Source organism: Meles meles, chromosome 18 (genome assembly GCF_922984935.1).
Source record: "Meles meles chromosome 18, mMelMel3.1 paternal haplotype, whole genome shotgun sequence".
NCBI classification, from domain to species: Eukaryota; Metazoa; Chordata; class Mammalia; order Carnivora; family Mustelidae; genus Meles; species Meles meles.
The window spans coordinates 25213618-25235589 of record NC_060083.1 but is presented as its reverse complement, the minus strand read 5'-3'; the positions used below and the strand labels follow the sequence as shown (position 1 = coordinate 25235589).

Below are 21972 nucleotides of genomic sequence, written 5' to 3'. Positions count from 1 at the left end.
AAGCATCTTCATCTGGAAATTAGGAATAACGAGTCTCACTTGTTTAAGCAACTTACCTGCTGTGCAACCTTAGCCAAGTCACTTATCACCTCCAGTTTTTCTTCTGATTAAAACAACTGATTTCTAAATAGAGCTCTAACGTTCTGAGTGTGTTGGCTACCTTGTGTGAACACAAGCTGTGAGCTTCTTAAGCTTCCCTTTCCTCTCCATTGACTCCACCAAGGCAATGGCTAGAACTGAGTCCCAGACAGGAAAACGAAGACAGGATGCAGTTTGCGTCTAGCACAAAAATTATTGGGATCAAATTTATTTATTCTTAGGCAAAAACCTGACTAATAATTTTTGATTAATGATAAACTAAAGAATTATGTTTGGTAAATTTAAATTAAGATGGTAAATTAGTGTCCTTCAGTAGAAACCACCTAAGCACCTTTCTTTATTAGGAGTAACAGAGTTTAATTTTAACTGGAAGCTTTACTTCTCTAAATCAAAAAACCCAAAACCATCTATTTAATTTCCTACTGTGAAATCAATTGGGAGAGAGAAAGAAATATAGTGGAAAACTTTAAATAACTGAAGTTATATATACAACTTTTGGCATCTTTATACTGACCAGCTGAAAAGTCATTTTTAACTTTTTGATGCCATGTTTATAATAAAAATAACTAATATAATGGGCACCTGGGTGGCTCAGTGGGTTAAAACCTCTGCCTTTGGCTTGGGTCATGGTCCCAGGGTCCTGGGATCGAGCCCCGCATCTGGCTCTCTGCTCAGGAGGGAGCCTGCTTCCTCCTCTCTCTCTGCTTGCCTCTCTGCCTACTTGTGATCTCTGTCTGTCAAATAAATAAATAACAAGCTTTAAAAATAAAAATAAAAAAATAACTAATACAAGCTATTAATTTAAATGTATAAACTTAAAATTATTTAATACCTTTTCTTTTTTTTTTTTTAAGATTTATTTATTTATTTGACACAAGTAGACAGAGAGGCAGGCAGAGAGAGAGAGAGGGAAGCAGGCTCCCCGTGGAGCAGAGAGCCCAATGTGGGGCTCAATCCCAGGACTCTGAGATCGTGACCTGAGCCGAAGGCAGAGGCTTTAACCCACTGAGCCACCCAGGCGCCCCTCAATACCTTTTCTTAAACATACGTATTTCTCAAAAATTGTGTCAGGGAGCCTGGATGGCTCAGTGGGTCAGGCCTCTGCCTTCTGCTCATGTCATGATCTCAGAGTCCTGGGGCTGAGCCCTGCATCGGGTTCTCTGCTCAGCAGGGAGACTGCTTACCCCTCTCTGCCTACTTGTGATCTCTCTCTCTGTCAAATAAATACAATCTTTTTAAAAAATTGTGTCAGAAACTTTTTTTAAGATTTTATGTATTTAATTTGATAGAGAAAGAGACAGCAAGACACAAGCAGGGGGAGTGGAAGAGGGAAAGCAGGCTCCCCACTGAGCAAGGAGCCCAACACAGGGCTCGATCCCAGGACCCTGGGTTCATAACCTGAGTCAAAGGCAGATGCTTAATGACTAAGCCACCCAGGCACCCCTGTGTCAGAAATTCTTTTCCAAATATTCATTGATTACCATCATCTCTTCAGATTTAGTTAAAAAAAATTAATAACAAAAAACAAATAATCCAATTTAAAGTGGTCAGAAGACATGAACAGACATTTTTTCAAAGAAGAGATACAGAGAGCAGAAACACATGAAAGGATATTCAACATCACCCATCATTCAGGAAATGCAAATCGTAACTATAACGAGATACAACCTCACACCAGTCAGAATGGCTAAAATAAAAAAAACAAGAAACAAGTTCGGCGAGAATGTAGAGAAAAAGGAACCTCTGTGCACTGTTGGTAGGAAGGCAAACTGGTACAGCCACTCTGGACAACAGCATGGAGGTTCAAAAAATGAACTACCAGGACACACACAGGGAAAGGAGAGCCAGGAAGTGACCAAAGCCACATTATGTCAGTAGTTCATTCATCTGCCCTTGCCAAATGGATCATGTGGAAGGTGACTGGAAGGGCAATGCAAAAAAAAAAACAGCTAAAGTGAGAGTGACCAGGCTTATTCTGGATCCCTATTTATTAAAGTATTTTTTTAAAAGATTTTATTTATTTGACAGACAGAGATCACAGAGATTTGTAGGCAGAGAGGCAGACAGAGAGAGAGGAGGAAGCAGGCTCCCTGCTGAGCAGAGAGCCCGATGCGGGGCTCCATCCCAGGACCCTGGGACCATGACCTGATCCAAAGGCAGAGGCTTTAACCCCACTGAGCCACCCAGGCGCCCCTATTAAAGTATTTTAATAAGTGAAAAGCCTACTTCGTTCATGATGCTCTTCAGCTGCGTATAGTTGGGGATGCTGTGCTTCTCAAAGCTCTACCTGTCTCATGAATAAAGCACATGAAACATGAACGGGCCAAAGTCATTTTCAAAGTTGGATAAATCACAGGTCCAGTGACTGGAAAACCCCGTGAAGGAAGCTATCTGGAAAGCCCAGTCAGCTTGGAAACCACCTGCCTAACCAAAAATCTGGAAGGACAGCTCTCAGCACAGTGAAGAAGGATTGGAAGGAGCCAAAGGGAAAGATGGATGTTTACTTTATGGAAAAAGACATTTTTCTAAGTTTCAATACAAAAATGTTCAATTTCTCTTCTAATATTTATGGAACAGCTAAAAGTAAATGAAGGAAAGGTTTTGTTAAAATTTTTCATAGAAGTTTAAGGTCATGTTTTAAATTTCCTTTTCACTCTTACAGTAAGTGTGCCTAGTGATCCCCTGCATTGTTTTGTAAACTCACTGTTTTAGAAGGTGTCATCTTTTCTCATTCAGAGGATTCTTGAATTTATCTTAGAATCTTTATTTGGGAAGGAGAAAACCTTTGATATCATGAGACAGATAAGACCACGTTAAGTATTTATTTTTGATGATATATATTTGAAGTTAATTTAAATGTTTTTCTTTGATTTAACTAATTACAAGTAGAAAAAATCAACAGTCTGATTGGGGGCAGACTTTATCAGATTAAAGTCTTCATTAATACAAATGTTCACACATAGAAAAGGAAAAAAAAGAATAGAGGTACCATATGATCCAGTAATTCCACTACTGGATATTTACCCCAAGAAAATACTAACTTGAAAAGATATATGCATGCTGATGCTTACTGTAGCATTATTTACAACAGCCAAATTATGGAAGCAATCCAAGTCTCCACTAATAGAGGAATGGATGAAGAAAATGTGGCACTGAGGCACCTGGGTGGCTTAGATGGCTAAACATCTGCCTTTGGCTTAGGTCATGATCTCCAGGTCCTGGGATCGAGCCCCACATCAGGCTCCCAGCTCAGCGGGAAGCCTGCTTCTCCCTCTCCTTCTCCCTCTGCCTCCCCCTCTGCTTGCTCTTTGTGTCTCTCTCTCAAATGAATAAATAAAAATCTTAAAAAAAAAAAAAAAGAATCTTGCCATTTGCAACAACATGGATTGAGTTCAAAAATCTAATGCTAAGTGAAATAAGTCAGAGAAAGGCAAGTATCCTATCATAGGATGTCACTCATATGGGGAATTTAGGAAACAAAACAAATGAATAAAGAAAAAAAGGGACAAACCAAAGAACAGACTCTTTACTATGGAGAACAAACTGACGGTTACCACAGGGGAGGGTGGGTGGGTGGATGGGGGAAATAGGTAATGGGGACTAAGAGTACACTTGTTATGATAAGCACTGAAAAATGTACAGAACTGCTGAATCACTATATTGTACACCTGAAACTAATAAAATAATGTAGGTGAACTATACTGGAATTAAAATTTTTAAAAATTAACTGAAAATTACAATGACTGAGAAAAAGAACATACCCCCCCCAAAATAAAAAAAAAAAGAACATACCAAACAGGATTAATAACAGATGAAACAAGATGAGTAAAGGGATCAGTGAATCTGAATGCCCAGCAATAAAACTATGCAAAATGAAAAAGAAGAAAAAAACAAAACAAACAAACAAAACCCCAGCACCCATGAACTATGAGACAACTTCAAGCAGCATATATACAAAAAATTGGAGACTCAAAGGATGGGGAAGACATTTAAGAAATATTGCCAAAAATCTTCCAAATTTGATGAAAATTATACACGTAGAGATCTAAGAAGTTCCATGAACATCAAGACAAAAGACACAAAGAAAATGACACCAAGATATATCACAATCAAACTGCTCAAAACTAATGACAGAAAATTGTAAAATGGTCAGCGAAGAAGTCATGTTAAGAACAGAGACAAAGGGGCGCCTGGGTGGCTCAGTGGGTTAAGCCTCTGCCTTCGGCTCGGGTCATGATCTCAGGGTCCTGGGATCGAGTCCCACATCGAGCTCTCTGCTCAGCGGGGAGCCTGCTTCCTCCTCTCTCTCTCTCTGCCTGCCTCTCTGCCTACTTGTGATCTGTCAAATAAATAAATAAAATCTTTAAAAAAAAAAAAAGAACAGAGACAAAGATAGAGATGATCACAGACTTCTCATGGGGTAACATGAAAGCAAGAGGACATCTTCAAAATACACAGAAAGAAAAATCTAGGGGCGCCTGGGTGACTCAGCTGGTTAAGCAGCCAGTTAAGTGCTGCCTTTTGATTGACTCAGGTCATAATCTCAGGGTCCTGGGACTGAGCCCCTCATTGGGCTTCAAAGTCAGCAGGGAGTCTGCTTCAAAATTCTCTCTCCCTCTGTCCCCACCCCTCTAAAATAAATAAACCAATCTAAGAAAGAAAGAAAGAAAGGAAGGGAGGGAGGATGAATCAACCTGGAATTTTATGCCTAGCAAAAATGTCTTTCAGAGTCAAAGGTGAAATATTTTTCAGACCTACAAAAGCTGAAAGAATTCATCACTTGCAGATCTCCACTACAAGAAAGGCTAAGTAACAGTGAAAAATATCAATCCAGACAACAGAAATGGCAACTACATAAGTAAATATATGATATTATTAAGTAAATCTCTTTAAAAGATAACTAATTAAACTAAAACAATAACAATGTACCAAAAGGCTTATAACATAGGTAAGATGTGTGACAAGCATAGCATAAGACCTGGGAGGGAAGAGAAAAAAGTAAGATTCTTACACTGTATGTGAAGTGGTGTAGCATCACTCAAAGACAGACCCTGATAAGTTAAAGTGCATATTATAAGCCTTAAACCAACCACTAAAAATAGCAAAATACAGACAATAGTAAATAAGTCCACAAAGGAAATAAAAGGAATCACAAAAAATATTCAACCCAAAAGAAGGCAGAAATGGGGGGGGGAACCCCAGATGGGATAAATAAAACACAAATAGCAAGATGTCAGATTTAAATAACCATACCCATAACTATATTAAATATAAATGGTCTAAACACCCCAGTTAAAATGTAGAAATTATCAAATTGGATAAAAGAGCAAAACCCACTTATACTCTGCTTATAAGAAATACAGTTAATATAGGTGAACAGTTAAAGGATGAAAAGAGACATACCAAGCTAAACTAATTAAAAGAAAAAATAAAGTTTTATATATATATACTTTCTCAAACCTGATTCTCTAGGATTTTTATTATCAAAAACAAAGTGGTTATATTAATAGCAGACAAAGATTTCAAAGCACAGAATTTTATTAATGATAACACCATTTCATAATGATAAAGAAGTCAGTTCATAAAAAGAACATAATAATCCTAAATGTTTAATGCACTTACTAACAGAGTTTCAGAATACATGAAGCAAAACCTAATACAACCTCAAGGAAAAAAATAGAGAAATCCATAGTTATAGTCAGAGATTTCAATATCCCTCTCAATAACTGATAGAACAAGTCAATAGAAAATCAGTACTTGAACAACTACAATCAACCAACTTGACTTAACTGACATTTTTTATTTTATAGGACACTGTGTCCAACAACAGAAAACAAATTCTTCTCAAGTACATACAAAATTTACCACAAGAGATCACAAGTTGAGACAATAAAATAACAGGATTCAGGTCACATAACATATGGTGCTTACCCATAGTCGAACTAAATTATATATCAATAATAGAAAGATCTCTGGAAAAATCTCTAAATACTTGAAACCAAATATACATAAAAGTAATATAATGTTAAAGAAGAAATTAAAAGGGAAATTAGAAAGTATTTTGAACAGAATAAAACCTGTAACACCAGAACTTGTTTGACACTGTTAAAGCAGTGCTTAGGGGTAAATTTTTAACACTAAACAACTCTAATTTTAGAAAAGAACAAAGGTCTCAAATCAATGAGTCCAGCATTCACTTATAGCAATGGAAAGAAAGAACACAGTAAAATGCAAGGTAAAGAGAGGTAAGTAAACATTACAGATCAAGGCATAAAAAAATCAACAGCATAGGTAATATAAAAAGAGGGGGGAAAAACACAATGAAACCAAAAGCTGGTTCTGTGAAAAGATCCATAAGACTGATAAATCATTTAGCTAGAATGCTAAAGAAAAAAAAAAAAAGGAACATAAATGATCGACATCAGGCATGAGAGAAGTGACATCATCACAGATTCTACAGACACTAAAAGACTAATAATGGACTACTTTATTCACATTATCCAATATGATAATTTCTGCCACTTAATTGGGGTTTATCAGACGATTTACTTTTATTTATTTATTTATTTTTACATTTTATTTTTAAGGGGCGCCTGGGTGGCTCAGTGGGTTAAGCCTCTGCCTTTGGCTCAGGTCATGATCTCAGGGTCCTGGGATCAAGCATCACGTCCGACTCTCTGCTCAGCAGGGAGACTGCTTCCCCACCCCCCACCCCCACCTGCCTCTGCCTACTTGTGATCTCTGTCAAATAAATTAATAAAATCTTTAAAAAAATTTATTTTTACGTAATCTCTATGCCCAATATAGGACTTGATTTTACAACCCTGAGATCAAGAGTCACATGTTCTACCAACTGAGCCAGCCAAGCACTCCTAGCCTGTTTACATTTATGCAGGCCAACAAATCCAACAACTTGTTGACATGGTTGAATTCCTTAAAATACAATCTACTACAACTCACTCAAAAAGAAACAGATTATCTGGATAACCCTACATATATCTGCTAAAAAAAAAAAAAAAAAAACTGCACTTGTAGTGGAAAACGTTTCTAAAAAAATATATCAGCCCCAGATAGCTTCATTGGGAAACTCTACTAAACATTTTAAGTAAGAAGTAATAATTCTACATCAACTATTTTAGAAAATTTGAGAGGGAACACTTTTTTTTTAAAGATTTTATTTGTGAGAGAGAGAGAGAGAGAGCTTAAGAGGGGGGAGGGTCAGAGAGAGAAGCAGACTCCCCGCTGAGCAGGGATCCCGATGCAGGACTCGATCCTGGGACTCCAGGATCATGACCTGAGCCGAAGGCAGCCACCCAACCAACTGAGCCACCCAGGTGTCCCGAGGGAACACTTTCTAACTCATTCTATGAGACCAGGATTACTATGACACCAAAATTAGACAAGGGTAATATAAGAAAATTACAGCCCGATAGCCCTCATAATACAGATGTAAAAATTTCCAACAAAATCAAATCAAATCAAATGGTTTGTTAAATCAAGAGAGTTCAGCAAATGAAATCCAACAATATATAAAAAGTATAAATAGATCATGATGATAAAACTTACCCCAGAAACTACAAATTGGTTTAGCATTCAAAAATCACTGAATATAACTGACATTAACCAATAAAAAAGGAAAAACTGTATGATCATCAATAGACACAGAAAAAACACTTGACAAAATTTACCATCTATTCCTGATAAAAACCCTCAGCAAACTAGGAATTGAAAATAAACTTCTTCATACTGATAAAAAGAATCTATGAAAACCCTACAGCCAACAAAACACTTACTGGAAAAAGACAATGTTATCTCCCTAAAAACAGGTACAAGAAATAATGACTAATAAAGCTAAATATTTTGGGGGCCACCTGGGTGGCTCATTCGTTAAGCATCTGCCTTCAGCTCAGGTCATGATCCCAGGGTCCTGGGATCGAGTCCTGCTCAGGGCTCCCTGCTCAGCAGGAAGCCTACTTCTTCCTCTCCCACTCCCTCTGCTTATGTTCCCTCTCTCGCTATCTGTCAAAAAATAAATAAAATCTTAAAAAAAAAAAAAAGCTAAGTATTTTGTTTGTTTGTTTTGTTATGTACTAGCCATTTGTTTTCTCCACAGCAAACACCCTCTTCTCATCAAATGCCTGATGGCTGCTTGCTTTCCTACTGGAGTATTTTTCTTTGGAAAAAATAATTTCAACACCAATACCAAAGAGTACAAAAAATAATTTCCTCTCGTAAAAAAAATTCAGTTAATATTAAAGATATTAATCTTTTGTCAGTCCCATCTTTTTTTTTTTTTAAGATTTTATTTATTTATTTGACAGATCACAAGCAGGCAGAGAGGCAGGCAGAGAGAGAGGGGGAAGCAGGCTCCCTGCTGAGCAGAGAGCCCCAATGAGGGGCTTGATCCCAGGACCCTGGGATCATGACCTGAGCCAAAGGCAGAGGCTTTAACCCACTGAGCCACCCAGGTGCCAAGCCCTGCCTTTTTTTTTTAAGTAAATTCTACCCCTAGTGTGGCTCAAATGCACCACCATGGATCTAGTCACATGCTCTACTGACTGAGCCAGCCAGGAGACCCTGTCAATCCTATCTATCTTTTTTAACATTTTAACCTATTTAAGTTCACATACCTTTCTATTTTTACCACGCAAAATTTTTTTAATTTCATTTTATTCAAATATTCATTGTGAATTATCCCAATCCATACACAGCCCCATTGTCTTTTTTTTGATGGTTTCATTTTCTAACTTTTATTTATTTGTGTATTTGAGACAGAGACAGAGAAAGCATAAGCAGGTGAAGGGGGACAAACTCCCTGCTGAGTGGGGAGCCTGATGCAGGGCTCCACCCCAGCACCCCAAGATCATGATTGGAATTGAAATCACATGATTAACCAACTGAGCCACCCAGGTGCCCCTCTTTTTCTACCTTAAAAAACTCTGGTGGGCAGCTGGGTGTTCATTCGGTTAAGTGCCTGCCTTCGGCTCAGGTCATGATCCCAGAGTCCTGGGATCGAACTCTACATCAGGCTCCCTGCTCAGCAGAGAGCCTGTTTCTCCCTCCTCCCTCTGCTGCTTGCCCTGCTTGTGTGTCCTTTTTCTCTCTCTGTCAAATAAATAAATAAAATCTTAAAAAAAAAATCTAGAATTTATTTTGGTGAACAGTGAGGCTCTAATTTTTTTTTTAAAGTGGGCTCTACACCTAACATGGGGCTCGAACTCATGACTGTGAGATCAAGAGTCATATGCTCTACTGACTGAGATGGCCAGGTGCCTCTTTTTATTTTTATTTATTTATTTTCTAATTTTATTTTTATTAGGCTTGGTGGGGGGCAGATAAGCCATCTCCTTTCACAGGATTCTTTGCCTTTCTCTAGAACGATCATTGTCTCTTATTTGAAGTAATTAAATTGTTCTCATTTCATTGGGCCTTTTTGTATATTTTCACAAGAAAATAAAACTCTGGAGTGCCTGGGTGGCTCAGTGGGTTAAAGTCTCTGCCTTCGGCTCAGGTCATGATCCCAGGGTCCTGGGATTGAGCCCCACATTGGGCTCTCTGCTCAGCAGGGAGCCTGCTTCCCTTCCTCTCCCTCTCTGCTTGCCTCTCCGCCTACTTATGATCTCTCTCCTCTGTCAAATAAATAAATAAAATCTTTAAAAAAAAATAAAATAGGGGCGCCTGGGTGGCTCAGTGTATTAAGCCGCTGCCTTTGGCTCAGGTCATGATCTCAGGGTCCTGGGATCGAGCCCCACATCGGGCTCTCTGCTCTGCAGGGAGCCTGCTTCCTCCTCTCTCTCTGCCTACCTCTCTGCCTACTTGTGATCTCTCTCTCTGTCAAATTTAAAAAATAAATAAATAAATAAAATAAAATAAAATAAAACTCAGTCAACAGACAATCACTGCTGAGAGGATTCTGAGAAGATGGCGGGGTAAGAAGTACCAGGAATCTACCTCTCAATCTAGAGTATAATTGCACTGGCAGAACCTGTCTGATAGAGCTACTTTGGAATTTGAGAGTCTACGGAAGGCTTGCAACTCCCAGGAGAAGATCTGGATGGTAAACTGTGGTCAATTCCAGCTCTTAGCGCAGTAACGACCACCCACCCCTGGAGCCGCAGCTAAGTGGCAGGCTGCAGGGCACCTGTTCCTAGAGCAGCTTGCACACTGGGTAAATGAGGCAGGCAAAGAGGACCCTGCCCTCCAAATATTGGGGATCTGTGCTCTGAAAGCTGCTTTTTTTTTTTTTTAAAGATTTTATTTATTTATTTGACAGAGAGAGATCACAGGTAGATAGAGAGGCAGGCAGAGAGAGAGAGAGGGAAGCAGGCACCCTGCAGAGCAGAGAGCCCGATGCGGGACTCGATCCTAGGACCTGACATCATGACCTGAGCCGAAGGCAGTGGCCTAACCCACTGAGCCACCCAGGCGCCCCTGAAAGCTGCTTTTGATCACAGAGGTGCAAACAAAGAGGCGGGTGGCCACTGTTGTTGCCCTTTATTTAATAAAAATATAAAATAAATAAAAATAAAAGTTAGGCACCAGGGACATAGCAAAGAATAAACAAATAATGGTCTCCACCTTCATGGAGTTTACTCATGGCCTGGCAATAAACACAGAAATTATTCTAAAGACTACTGGTGTGCTGAGTGCTATCAAAAAAATACAGATAATATGCTTTACATTTTTAAATTTTATTAGTTTTTTAAAGATTTTATTTTTAATTAATCTCTACACTCAATGTGGGGCTCAAACTCACTACCTCAAGATCAAGAGCTGCATATCCTACTGCCTGAGCCAGCCAGGAGTACCTGTTTTATATATTTTTTTCCCAAGATTTTTTTTTTCTCAATTGAGTAATCTCTACCCCAAACACGGAACTCAAACTTATGACCCTGAGACCAAGAGTCACATGTTCTGCTGACTGAGCCAGCCAGGTGCCCCTTGCTTTACATTTTCAAAAAACATAAATAAATAAATAAATACATACATACATACAAAAACGTGCATTTAAGAAAACACATTTCTCATTAACATTCCTCTATATATTTGCTTTTTTTTCAAGCTTTATTTATTTAAGTAATCTCTACTAGACCCAAAGTGGGCCTCAAACTCATGACCCCGAGATCAAAAGTCACGCATTCCTCTGACTGAGCCAGCCAGGTGCCCCTATATATTTATTTTTAATCTATTATAAATGGGATATTTTTCCATTACATTCTCTAGCTTTTCCTCTTTTCCTAATGCAAGCTTGTGATATTGTGATATAACAAGTATTTTTTGGCCTTCATCCACGGTTCCTGGCAAAGAGCTCTTAAAACCCTTATAATTTCCAAAGTGATAAGAGGAATACAGGCAGCTTATTTATAGGAAACCCATTTCAATCACACCTGAGTGTCAGTGAAGTGACTTCTAGAAAGCCCCTAAGGATGGGGATGGTTGCCAGGGGAACTAACCATGTGATCAGAGTTGGAACTTTCAGCACCCCCCCCCCCACCTCTGAGGAGAGAAAAGGGATTAGAGGTTGAACCAATCACCAATGACCAATGATTATTAAAATCATGTCTAACTAAGGAGGCCTCCTTAACAGCCAAAAGGATGGGGCTTGGGAGCTTCTGTTGGTGAAGACACGGCAGTGCTGGGAGGACAGTGCACCCCGAGAGAGTACAGAAACTCTGCACCCCTTCCCACATGCCCTGCCCAGTACACCCCTTCTGCCCAGCTGCTCTCTGAGTTCTCTGAGCCACTCTCGCTCATAAATCTAATTGAAACTGAGGAAGGGGTTGTGGGAAACTCCAATTTATAGCCAGTTGGCCAGAAGCACAAATAACTACCTAGGACTTTTGACTGGCATCTGAACTGGGGTTTGGGGGTAACAGAGGGGTGTGGAGGCAGCCCTGTGGGCCTCAGTCTTTACCTATGGAATCTGATACTAAATTCAGATAGAGAGTATCATAACTAAACTGAATGGTAGGACAACCGGCAGTGTCCGCGGAAAATGAGAGAATTGCTTAATGTGGGACACACCCCACACTTCTGGTGACAGACAAGCCGAAAGAATGAAAGAAACTGTACACAGAGAAAAACAGAAGAGAGGCTTTTCCTCTGGAGTCCTACCATCATTTCTTCAGCACTGAAAATCCTGAAAGATTAGCCTGGTTCGTAAATCCCCAAATCACTAGTCTTAGTAAGACCAACAATCAAACTGAACCCAAAAGGTAGAATTCTGGATCTATAAAGAGGTATTCAGCTGAGAGCTACAACCTAAAGAAAAGCATTTTACCTTCATTATAGGGCACAGGATTGCCAATCTTTAATCCAACGGCGTCAGCTGATTTCAAAATGTTTAACTCCATCAAAATAACTACTCTCCTATGAAGGCAAAGAAAGAGAAACAAGTTAGAAAAAAATGAATTCAGAAGCCCTTCAAATGACAAGCTACTTAAAAAGCTTTCCCCCAATAATCATTTCGATAAAACGATTTCCGTTAGTCAACGCGTTTTCATTACCGAATAACTTGAGAAAGACATGATATCAATTCCTATGTAAATATTTCCCTTAATCTTTCACTGCATCATTACCAAGGCTTTTTATGATTGCAGGGTTTTCATTTTCCATCTAGTTCTTTAATTAAAATGCAGTGTCCTTACCACAAACCATATCTTCAAGGAGCAAATGACACGATCAGAATTTAGATTAAACACAATAATACGTGGCACAACAAAAGATGATCTGTTTTCAGAAACCTATACTTACCTAAACGATTACCTTTTCCCAGCGAAAAGATTATGCCTGTAACTATTTTTTAATATAATTATTATCTAAGAACTTCACCTACCGTTGACTCCGATTAAAACCTTTCAATAACTTCCCAAGAACCTTAGCCCAAAAATAAAACCTTTCGCACACAGCTTACAAGGCTCTCTGTGATCTGGCCTTGCCAGTCTCCCTCCAGCTCATCTCATCACTGAGATGCTCTGCTCTCCAGCCATTCTGCTTGCTTTCGGCTCCTGGTTTGCGCCATGCTCTCTCTTGCCACAAAGCCTTTGTACATGCCGCTCACTGACTGGCAAGGCATTCTCTCACTCTGCCCTCAGCTAGTGCTCGTTTTTTGCTCTCATCTCAAACCACTTCTTCAAAAGACACTTCCTTCATCTTTAGCATAGATTGGATTTCTGTTATACTTTTCTCTACAGTCATGACTTCTTTCCTTCACATCACTTCTCTTAGGTTTAATTAATATATATATACATATATATTTTTTTAAAGATTTCATTTATTTATTCGACAGACAGAGATCACAAGTAGGGAGAGAGGCAGGCAGAGAGAGAAAGAGGAGGAAGCAGGCTCCCTGCCAAGCAGAGAGCCGGATGCGGGGCCCAATCCCAGGACCCTGGGATCATGACCTGAGCGAAAGGCAGAGGCTTTAACCCACTGAGCCACCCAGGCACCCCAATTAATATATATTAATACAGAATTAAGAACATACGCTTTGGGGCACCTGGGTGGCTCAGTGGTTTAAGCCACTGCCTTCGGTTCAGGTCATGATCTCAGGGTCCTGGGATCGAGTCCCGCATCGGGCTCTCTGCTCGCCAGGAGGCCTGTTTCCTCCTCTCTCTCTCTGCCTGCCTCTCTGCCTACTTGTGATCTCTCTGTGTCAAATAAATAAATAAAATTTAAAAAAAAAAAAAAAAGAACATACGCTTTGTGTTAACTACATATATATATATATATATATTTTTTTTAAATACACCCTTCATTTCATTATTATCGATCTCTCCTACCAGACAGCACTTTCAATGTAAGTAGATGGCCTCCAGGTATCCACAGCTGTTGCTCAATCAGACTTGAATGAGAATATCATGATCATGTGTGTATTTGAAAAAGAACTGAAGCATGAAGAAGGAATTTGAAGGGAACACACTGGAGGCAGGGAGACCAAAAGGTGGTGGCCTCTGTTAGAGTCATGGCAATGGTGATGAAAAGAAGTGGATGGTTTAAAGCAATATATACATATTTTTTTAGGATTTTATTATTTGAGAGAGAGAGAGCATGTGCACAAGCAGGGGGAGGGGCCAGGAGAGGGAAAGAGAGAAACTCAAGCAGACTTGGCACCAAGCACAGAGCCTGATGCGGGGCCCAATCCCACAACCCCAAGACCATGTCCAAGCAAAACCAAGAGGCAGACACTCAACCAACTGAGCCAACCAGGCACCCCTAGAGGAATATTTAAGCAATAACAAACCCAACTTTATCTTATTCTTCATATGATCAAAATGGTCAACGTATTCTTCAAATGGTCAAAATATAGTCTGATTGCTATATTCTGGATTTTTATATATAATTGGTGAGTTCTTGTTACCTTTATCGGGCTTTCATATCAAAGTTATACTACTTCAATAAAATAAGCTTGAAACTATTCCTGACAATTAGATATAGATTTGCTATAAAAACTATCGGATAGAAATATCTGGTAGATATTTACCTTCCAAAATTACTCCAGGCTTATCAATAATTTAGCATTGGCTAAATACCAAAACCTAAGAGAAAATACACTCAAAAAATTAATTTTATTTATATATATATATATGTGGATACATATATATAGCCTACCTAGCAAGATGAATCCAGCAGCATATCAAAGGAACATACCAATATCTACTTACAGAAAACACAGATGACAGGGACACATTACAACTTTATAGAGATATAACCAGCAAAATCCAGACTGTGGGAAACTGCATGAGGCTAAAAGGCAAATGACCTGGTTTCTTTTTTTAATTTTAATCTTTTTTTAAGATTTCATTTATTTATTTGACAGGGAGAGAGAAGCAGACTCCCTGCTGAGCAGGGAGCCTGATGTGGGCCTCGATCCCTGGGATCATGACCTGAGCCAAAGGCAGACACTTAACTGACTGAACCACCCAGGTGCCCCAACCTGGCTTCTTTAACAAATAAACAGTAAGGTGCTAACTAACTGGAACTTAAGTAAAAACTTAAAGCTACAAAAACAAACAAACAGTAAGGGGAAAAAAAGATAGTGGAGGAACCTACAGATTATAAAGATTTAAAAGAAGTATCAACCTACTACAGTGTGAACTTTACTTTGGATCCTGATTCAGATGAAATTAATCACACACACACACACAGACATACACACACACACGAAGAGCTGGAAACAGAATGCTGACAGGATATTTAATATTCCTGGTGTAAAATGGTATTTTTTAAAAAAAGATTTATCTTTTGGGTACCTGGCTGGCTCAGTTGATAAAGCATATGACTCTTTTAATCTCAGGGCTGTGAGTCCAAGCATGGAGACTACTTTAGAAAAATGATTAAATTAAATAAAGAACAAAAAATGTTATCTTTTAAAGATATATACTAAGATATTTATGGATGAAATAATATGATGTCTGAGATTTGCTTCAAAGTTATAGAAGAGGATAGATGTGGAAGAGATATAGTATAACAACATCAGTATCAGGTGATAATTTGAAGCTGGATGACGGGATACATGGGGTCGCATATCATATACCTTTTTTATTTTTAAAATTTTTTATTTAAATTCAATTTAGTTACCGTATACTGTATTACTAGTTTCAGGGGAAGAATTCAGTGATTCATCAGTTGCCTATAACACCCAAGGCTCATTACCTCCAGTCCCTCCTTAGTGCCCATCACTCATTTAGCCCACCGCTCCACCCAACCTCCCTCCAGCAACTCTCAGTTCCCATTACATATTTTTAAAAAAATTTTACTTGGGGCTCCTGGATGGCTCAGTTGGTTAAGCAACTGCCTTCTGCTCAGGTCATGATCCTGGAGTCTGGGATCGTGTCCCACATCGGGCTCTCTGTTCACCAGAGAGTCTGTTTCTCCCACTGACCTCTCCCCTCTCATGCTCTCTCTCTCATTCTCTCTCTCTCTAACAAATAAATAAAATCTTTAAAAAAAAAAAATTTACTTATTCATTTAACAGAGAGAGAGCACAAGCAAGGGGAGCAACAGACAGAGGCAGAGGGAGAAGCATGTTCCCCTCCGAGCAGGGAGCCCAATGTGAGATTTGATCTCAGAACCCTGGGATTGGGGGCGCCTGGGTGGCTCAGTGGGTTGAGCCGCTGCCTTCGGCTCGGGTCATGATCTAAGGGTCCTGGGATCAAGTCCCGCATCGGGCTCTCTGCTCAGCAGCGAGCCTGCTTCCCTCTCTCTCTCTCTGCCTGCCTCTCTGTCTACTTGTGATCTCTCTCTGTCAAATAAATAAATAAAATCTTAAAAAAAAAAAAAAAAAAAAGTCAGAACCCTGGGATCATGACCTGAGCCAAAAGCAGACACTTAACTCACTGAGCCACCCAGGCACCCCTCCATACCATATTGTTGAATGAAAAGACTTAGTATCAAATACTATATAAATTTAATGCAATTCCTTGCATTCCAGTGAGACTTTTGTTTCCTTCAGCTTGACTACATAACTCTGGAATTCATATGGAAGAATAAAGAGAAGAGTGGCCAAGAAAATTTTGGGGGGAAAAAAGCAAAAGAAGACCTCACCTGAAGATACTAAACTATTCTACAGATACTATTCTACTCTATATAACTATTCTACAGATGACACTTTAACTGAAAACACATGGCAGATTTAATTACTGTTGGTGAGAACATGAAGAAACTGGAACCCTCATACACTGCTAGTGGGAATACAAATCAGTAGCCACTTCAGAAAACAGTCTGGTACTTCTTCAAAGATTTATAATCATAAAGTTACCATATGACCCACAATTCCATTCCTAGATACATATATATAAAATGGAAAATGTCCACACAAAAACTTACACCCAAATGTCCATTGTGTTATTCCTTTTTTAAAATTTTATTTATTTTTTTAAAATTTTATTTCTTTTAAAGATTTTATTTATTTATTTGACAGAGACACAGAGAGAGAGATCACAAGTAGGCAGAGAGGCAGCCAGAGAGAGAGGGGCAAGCAGGCTCCCCGCTAAGCAGAGAGCCCGATGCGGGGCTCGATCCCACGACCCTGAGATCATGACCTGAGCCGAAGGCACAAGCTCAACCCATTGAGCCACCCAGGTGCCCCCCCATTGCATTATTCTTTTTTTTTTTTTTTTTAAGATTTTATTATTTGACAGAGAGTGATCACAAGTAGGCAGAGAGGCAGGCAGAGAGACAGAGGAGGAAGCAGGCTCCCCGGTGAGCAGAGAGCCTGATGCGGGGCTCGATCCCAGGATCATGACCTGAGCCGAAGGCAGAGGCTTTAACCCACTGAGCCACCCAGGCGCCTCCCATTGTGTTATTCTTAACAGCAAAAAGGTAAAAACCCAAATGTCCAAACAAATGTGTAAACAAAATGTGACATACTCATAAAACAGAATATGATTTTCCCACACAAAGCAATGAATACTTGTACATGGCACAACATGGATAAACCTAGAAAACATTATGCTACATTAAAGCGGCCAGTCACAAGGGACCACATATTTAGGATTTCATTTATATGAAATGTCTAGAATAAGCAAATCTGGAGAGAAAATAGATTAGTGGTTCTCTAGGGCTAGAAAGAATGGGGAGTTAGGGGATGATAGCTGAAGGGTACAGGGTTTATTTTGTGGGTGATGAAATATTCTAAAATTAATTGTGATAATGACTGCACAACTCTGTCAATATATTCAAAACCATCCTCGGGGCGCCTGGGTGGCTCAGCTGGTTAAGAGACTGCCTTCAGCTCAGGTCATGATCTCAGGGTCCTGGGATCGAGCCCCGCATCGGGCTCTCTGCTCCGCAGGGAGCCTGCTTCCCCCTCTCTCTCTGTCTGCTGCTCTACTTGTGATCTCTCTCTCTTTCTGTGTCAAATAAATAAATAAAATATATAAAAAAAAAAGTAAAGGGTAAATAAACTTGTACAAACACACACAGGTTCTCAACAGAAGAAAGAAAGAATACAAGACATGCCACCATTCTGACGTGGTGGAATAAAACAAAGCCCATGGGAATGAAATTCTACCCTTGATTGGAGAATGAAGCCCAAGTTTTTATACTCAGCCCGAGCAAAGCTCTCTACCCGCTCCCATAACCAAACCTCAGAAGACAGGAAAATGGATAGAAAGCACCCCTCAGGCACTCAACGGTGGGCCGGAGTGGCAGATAACAGGTCCCATGTGGGAAGGTTGGCAAGGAGAGGCACCTGGCCTAAACTATGTCAAAGCCAATATGAAGTCTGACAGAACTATCCACATCAAGAACGAACAAGATAAAAAGAAATGACAAAGCAACAATGCAACATATGAAAATGTATAAAAATAAAAGGAACAAAGGAGGCAGAGACAAAGAATCAAAATCTAGAAGAAAGCATAATCCAAGAAAGGGAATAATACTTTCCAACAGTGGCTTGAGAAATTGGACTAAGAATTTAATGAAATACAACTCAAAAGATGAGATAAAACAAGAGATTGGGAAGAAAAAGGGAGCTCAAGAAGTTAAGACAAAAGTAGAACAAAAGTAATACCATTATACATCTAACACTTAAACACGATAAATGTCAAAAAACAGCAAGGAGAAAGGTAAGAACTGAACTACTATTATGTTGCAAAATCTTGACTTAATTCAATATATGCATTAGAAAAAAAGACTAAAGCAAACTGAAGACATAAAGGGAGGGCAGTATGTAAGTAAAATTTAAAGCTCAAATGAAATAGAAAATAGCATTATAGAATCTGTAGACTGAAAGGCATACCATATAACAGAAAAAAATAATAATAACAACTGACATTAAGACATAGCCTGGTTAAGTCACTGAACTTGAAACATAACCAAAGAATTTTTCCATTTAATTCACAGAATCTATTCAAGTTTTATAGACTATTTAAATGATGTCCTTATTAGCAAAAAGATCTAGTCCAGGATCAGTTATTATATTTAATTATCAAATCTCTCAAGACTCCTTCAATTTGGAACAGTCTCTCAATATATACAACTTTTTTACTTTCATGCTTGAGATCTGAAAAGCAGAGGTCATTGGGACGCCTGGATGACTCAGTCAGATAAGCGTCCGAATCCTGATTTCAGTTCAGGTTGTGATCTTGGGGTCCTAGGATCAAGCCCCATGTTAGGCTCCACGCTCCGCAGGGAGTCTGCTCTCTCCCTGGCTCATATTCCCTGGGAGTCTGTCCTTCCCTGGCTCATACTCTCTCTTGCAAGTAAGTAAATGAAAGAAAGAAAGAAATCAGAGGTCACTTATTTTGTAGAAATGTCCCTTCATTTACCTGAGGCTTCCTCATGATTAAATACAGATTATGCATCCTTGGCAAAAGTATAATATTAGTGATGATGTGTTCTCACTGCATCCTATCAGGTCATACACATTTTCTATTTGTCCCATTGCTGGTAATGTTAACCTTAATCATTGCAGTAAGGTGCTGACTGCCAGGTTCTTCCACTATAAAGTTGCCTCTGCTCCTTTTACAATTAGTAATTATGTTGTGGGTAGGATCTTTAACCCCATAAATAACTTGTTACTCTGCAAAGTTTCACCCATTTCTGCATCTGTGGTAGACTGAATAGCCCCCCAAAAGATAACACCTCCTAATCCCTGAAACCTGTGAATGGGACAACAAGGGACTTGCAAGTGTGATTAAGTTAAGGACTGAAATTTCTCAAGATTATCCTGGATCCTCTGCAAAAAGAATGAATACTGTTACGCTGAAAAAATAAATAAAATGGAAAAAAAATGCAAAAAGAATGAATACTGTTACGCTGAAAAAATAAATAAAATGGAAAAAAAAAAAAAAAAGATTATCCTGGATCCTCTGCTGGGCCCTAAAAGCAACTACGTGTATCCCTGTGAGAGGGAGGCAGAGCTGACACAGACAGGAGGCAATGGGACCATGGAGGCGGAGACTGGACTGAGGTAGTGCAAAGCCAAGGAATGCTAACAGCTACCAGAAGCTGGAAGAGGGAAAGAACAGATCCTTCTCTAGAGCTTCCGGAGGGAGCATACCACTGTCAACACCATGATCTCAGTCCAGTGAAACTGATTTCAACTTCTACCTCCAGGCAAATAATTTCTGTTGATATAAACTACCAAGTTTGGGACGCCTGAGTGGCTCAGTGGGTTAAGCATCTGCCTTCAGCTCAGGTCATGATCCCAGGGTCCTGGGATGGAGTCTCACACTGGGGCTCCTTGCTTAGTGGGGGAGCCTGCTTCTCCCTCTCCTCCTCCCCCTGCTTGTGTGTCCTGTCAAATATATAAAATATTTAACAACAACAACAACAACAACCCACCAAGTTTGTGTTAATTTGTGAGAGTAGCCACAGCAGCCAAGGACGTTTCCTGCATAAACTAACCCCGTGTTGGTTACCAAAGGGCGATTTTTCTAATCCCATCATTCCTTCTACATTTGTTAGATGGCACTCTGTTTTAAGGAAAGCCTTTCTCTTCCCCCATTTTATTCCTCTATTCAGTATGGACTTATGAACTCCTATTGTATTTAACAGGCTATAATCTGTTCCCATTTTTTTTTTTTGTTTTTTTTATGAACATAGAATATATTATTTGTTTCGGGGTACAGGTCTGTGATTCATCAGTCTTACACAATTCACAGCACTCATCATAGCACATACCCTCTAAAAATGTCCATTCCCCCTCTGTTCCCATTTTTATTGTGGTTTATAAATTGCCTAGATTTGGCAAGTGTAAGATTCTGTAAGCCAGTTTCTCTTTTTGACAGGGTCCCATCTCCCTTTGAGCACTTCCTTACCATCTGACACATTAAGATATTCCAGGCTCATCTTGTAATTTCCAAGCCTGTACAAAGCCACCCTCCAAGAAGCCCTAGTTCCTTTTAGTGCGAAATGGCATTCAGAAACCAAGAGCTGGTGCTAAGTGGGCTCACAGCTATTGGGGTGTTGCTGTTCCAAAGCCCTCTCAGTAGACAGATCTAGGGAATACACACACACACACGCACGATATATGTATACTCATACACCCACCAAATCTGAACAGATGTCTTTCCAAAGACAATGGAACAGTTAGCTAATAGGTGCATGAAAAGATACTCTACATCATGAATCAGGAAAATGCAAATCAAAATCACAATGAGATAGCACTTCACATTTGTTAGAATGTTTATTATTCAAAAGACTAGAAATAACAACACGTGTTGGGAAGGATATGGAGAAAAAAGGAACACTTGTGCACTGTTGGTAGAAATGTAAATTGGTGTAGCCACTATGGAAAACAATATGGAGATTCCTCAAGAAGTTAAAAATCAAACTGCCATAAGATCCAGCAATCCACTTCTGGGTATTCATCCGAAGAAAACAAAAGTACTAACTCAAAAAGATATATGCACCCCCATGTTCACTGCAGCACTATTTACAAAAGTCAACATATGGAAACAACGTAAGTGTCCACCAACAGATAAATGGACAAAGGAACTGTGACACAGGGCACCTGAGTGGGTCAGTTGGTTGACTGTCTGCCTTTGGTTCAGGTCATGATGGGGAGTCTTGGGATCAAGCCCCATGTCAGCTTCTCCCTCTGCCTCTGCCCCTCCCCCCGCTCACGAAATGGTCTCTAATAAATAAATAAAATCTTAAAAAAAATAATCTCACACACACACACACACACACACACAGAAATATTATTCAGCCATAAAAAAGAACAGAGTCTTGCCATTTGTGAAAACATGGATGGACTTCCAAGGCATTATGTGAAGTCAGACAGAGAAGGGCAATTGCTGTACGATCTCTCTTACACGTAGAAATAAATAACAAGCTCATGATACAGAGAACAAACACATTGGTGGTTGTTACAGGCAAGGAGTAGGAGGTGGGAGAAATGGGAGAACTATTTTTGTACTTAGT

At 39.4% G+C, this 21972-nt stretch overlaps 1 protein-coding gene and 1 pseudogene across 1 annotated transcript in view; one reads left to right on the top strand and one right to left on the bottom strand.

Annotated features, from left to right (window-relative positions):
• Positions 1-21972, bottom strand: part of RPA1 (replication protein A1) — a 77531-nt gene that overhangs the window by 34031 nt on the left and 21528 nt on the right. Inside the window, exon 5 of the mRNA XM_045986529.1 lies at positions 12380-12468. Coding sequence (XP_045842485.1) covers positions 12380-12468 — 89 coding nt within the window. The remainder of the gene's footprint in view (positions 1-12379; positions 12469-21972) is intronic.
• On the top strand, positions 1968-4912 carry LOC123929300 (annotated as a pseudogene).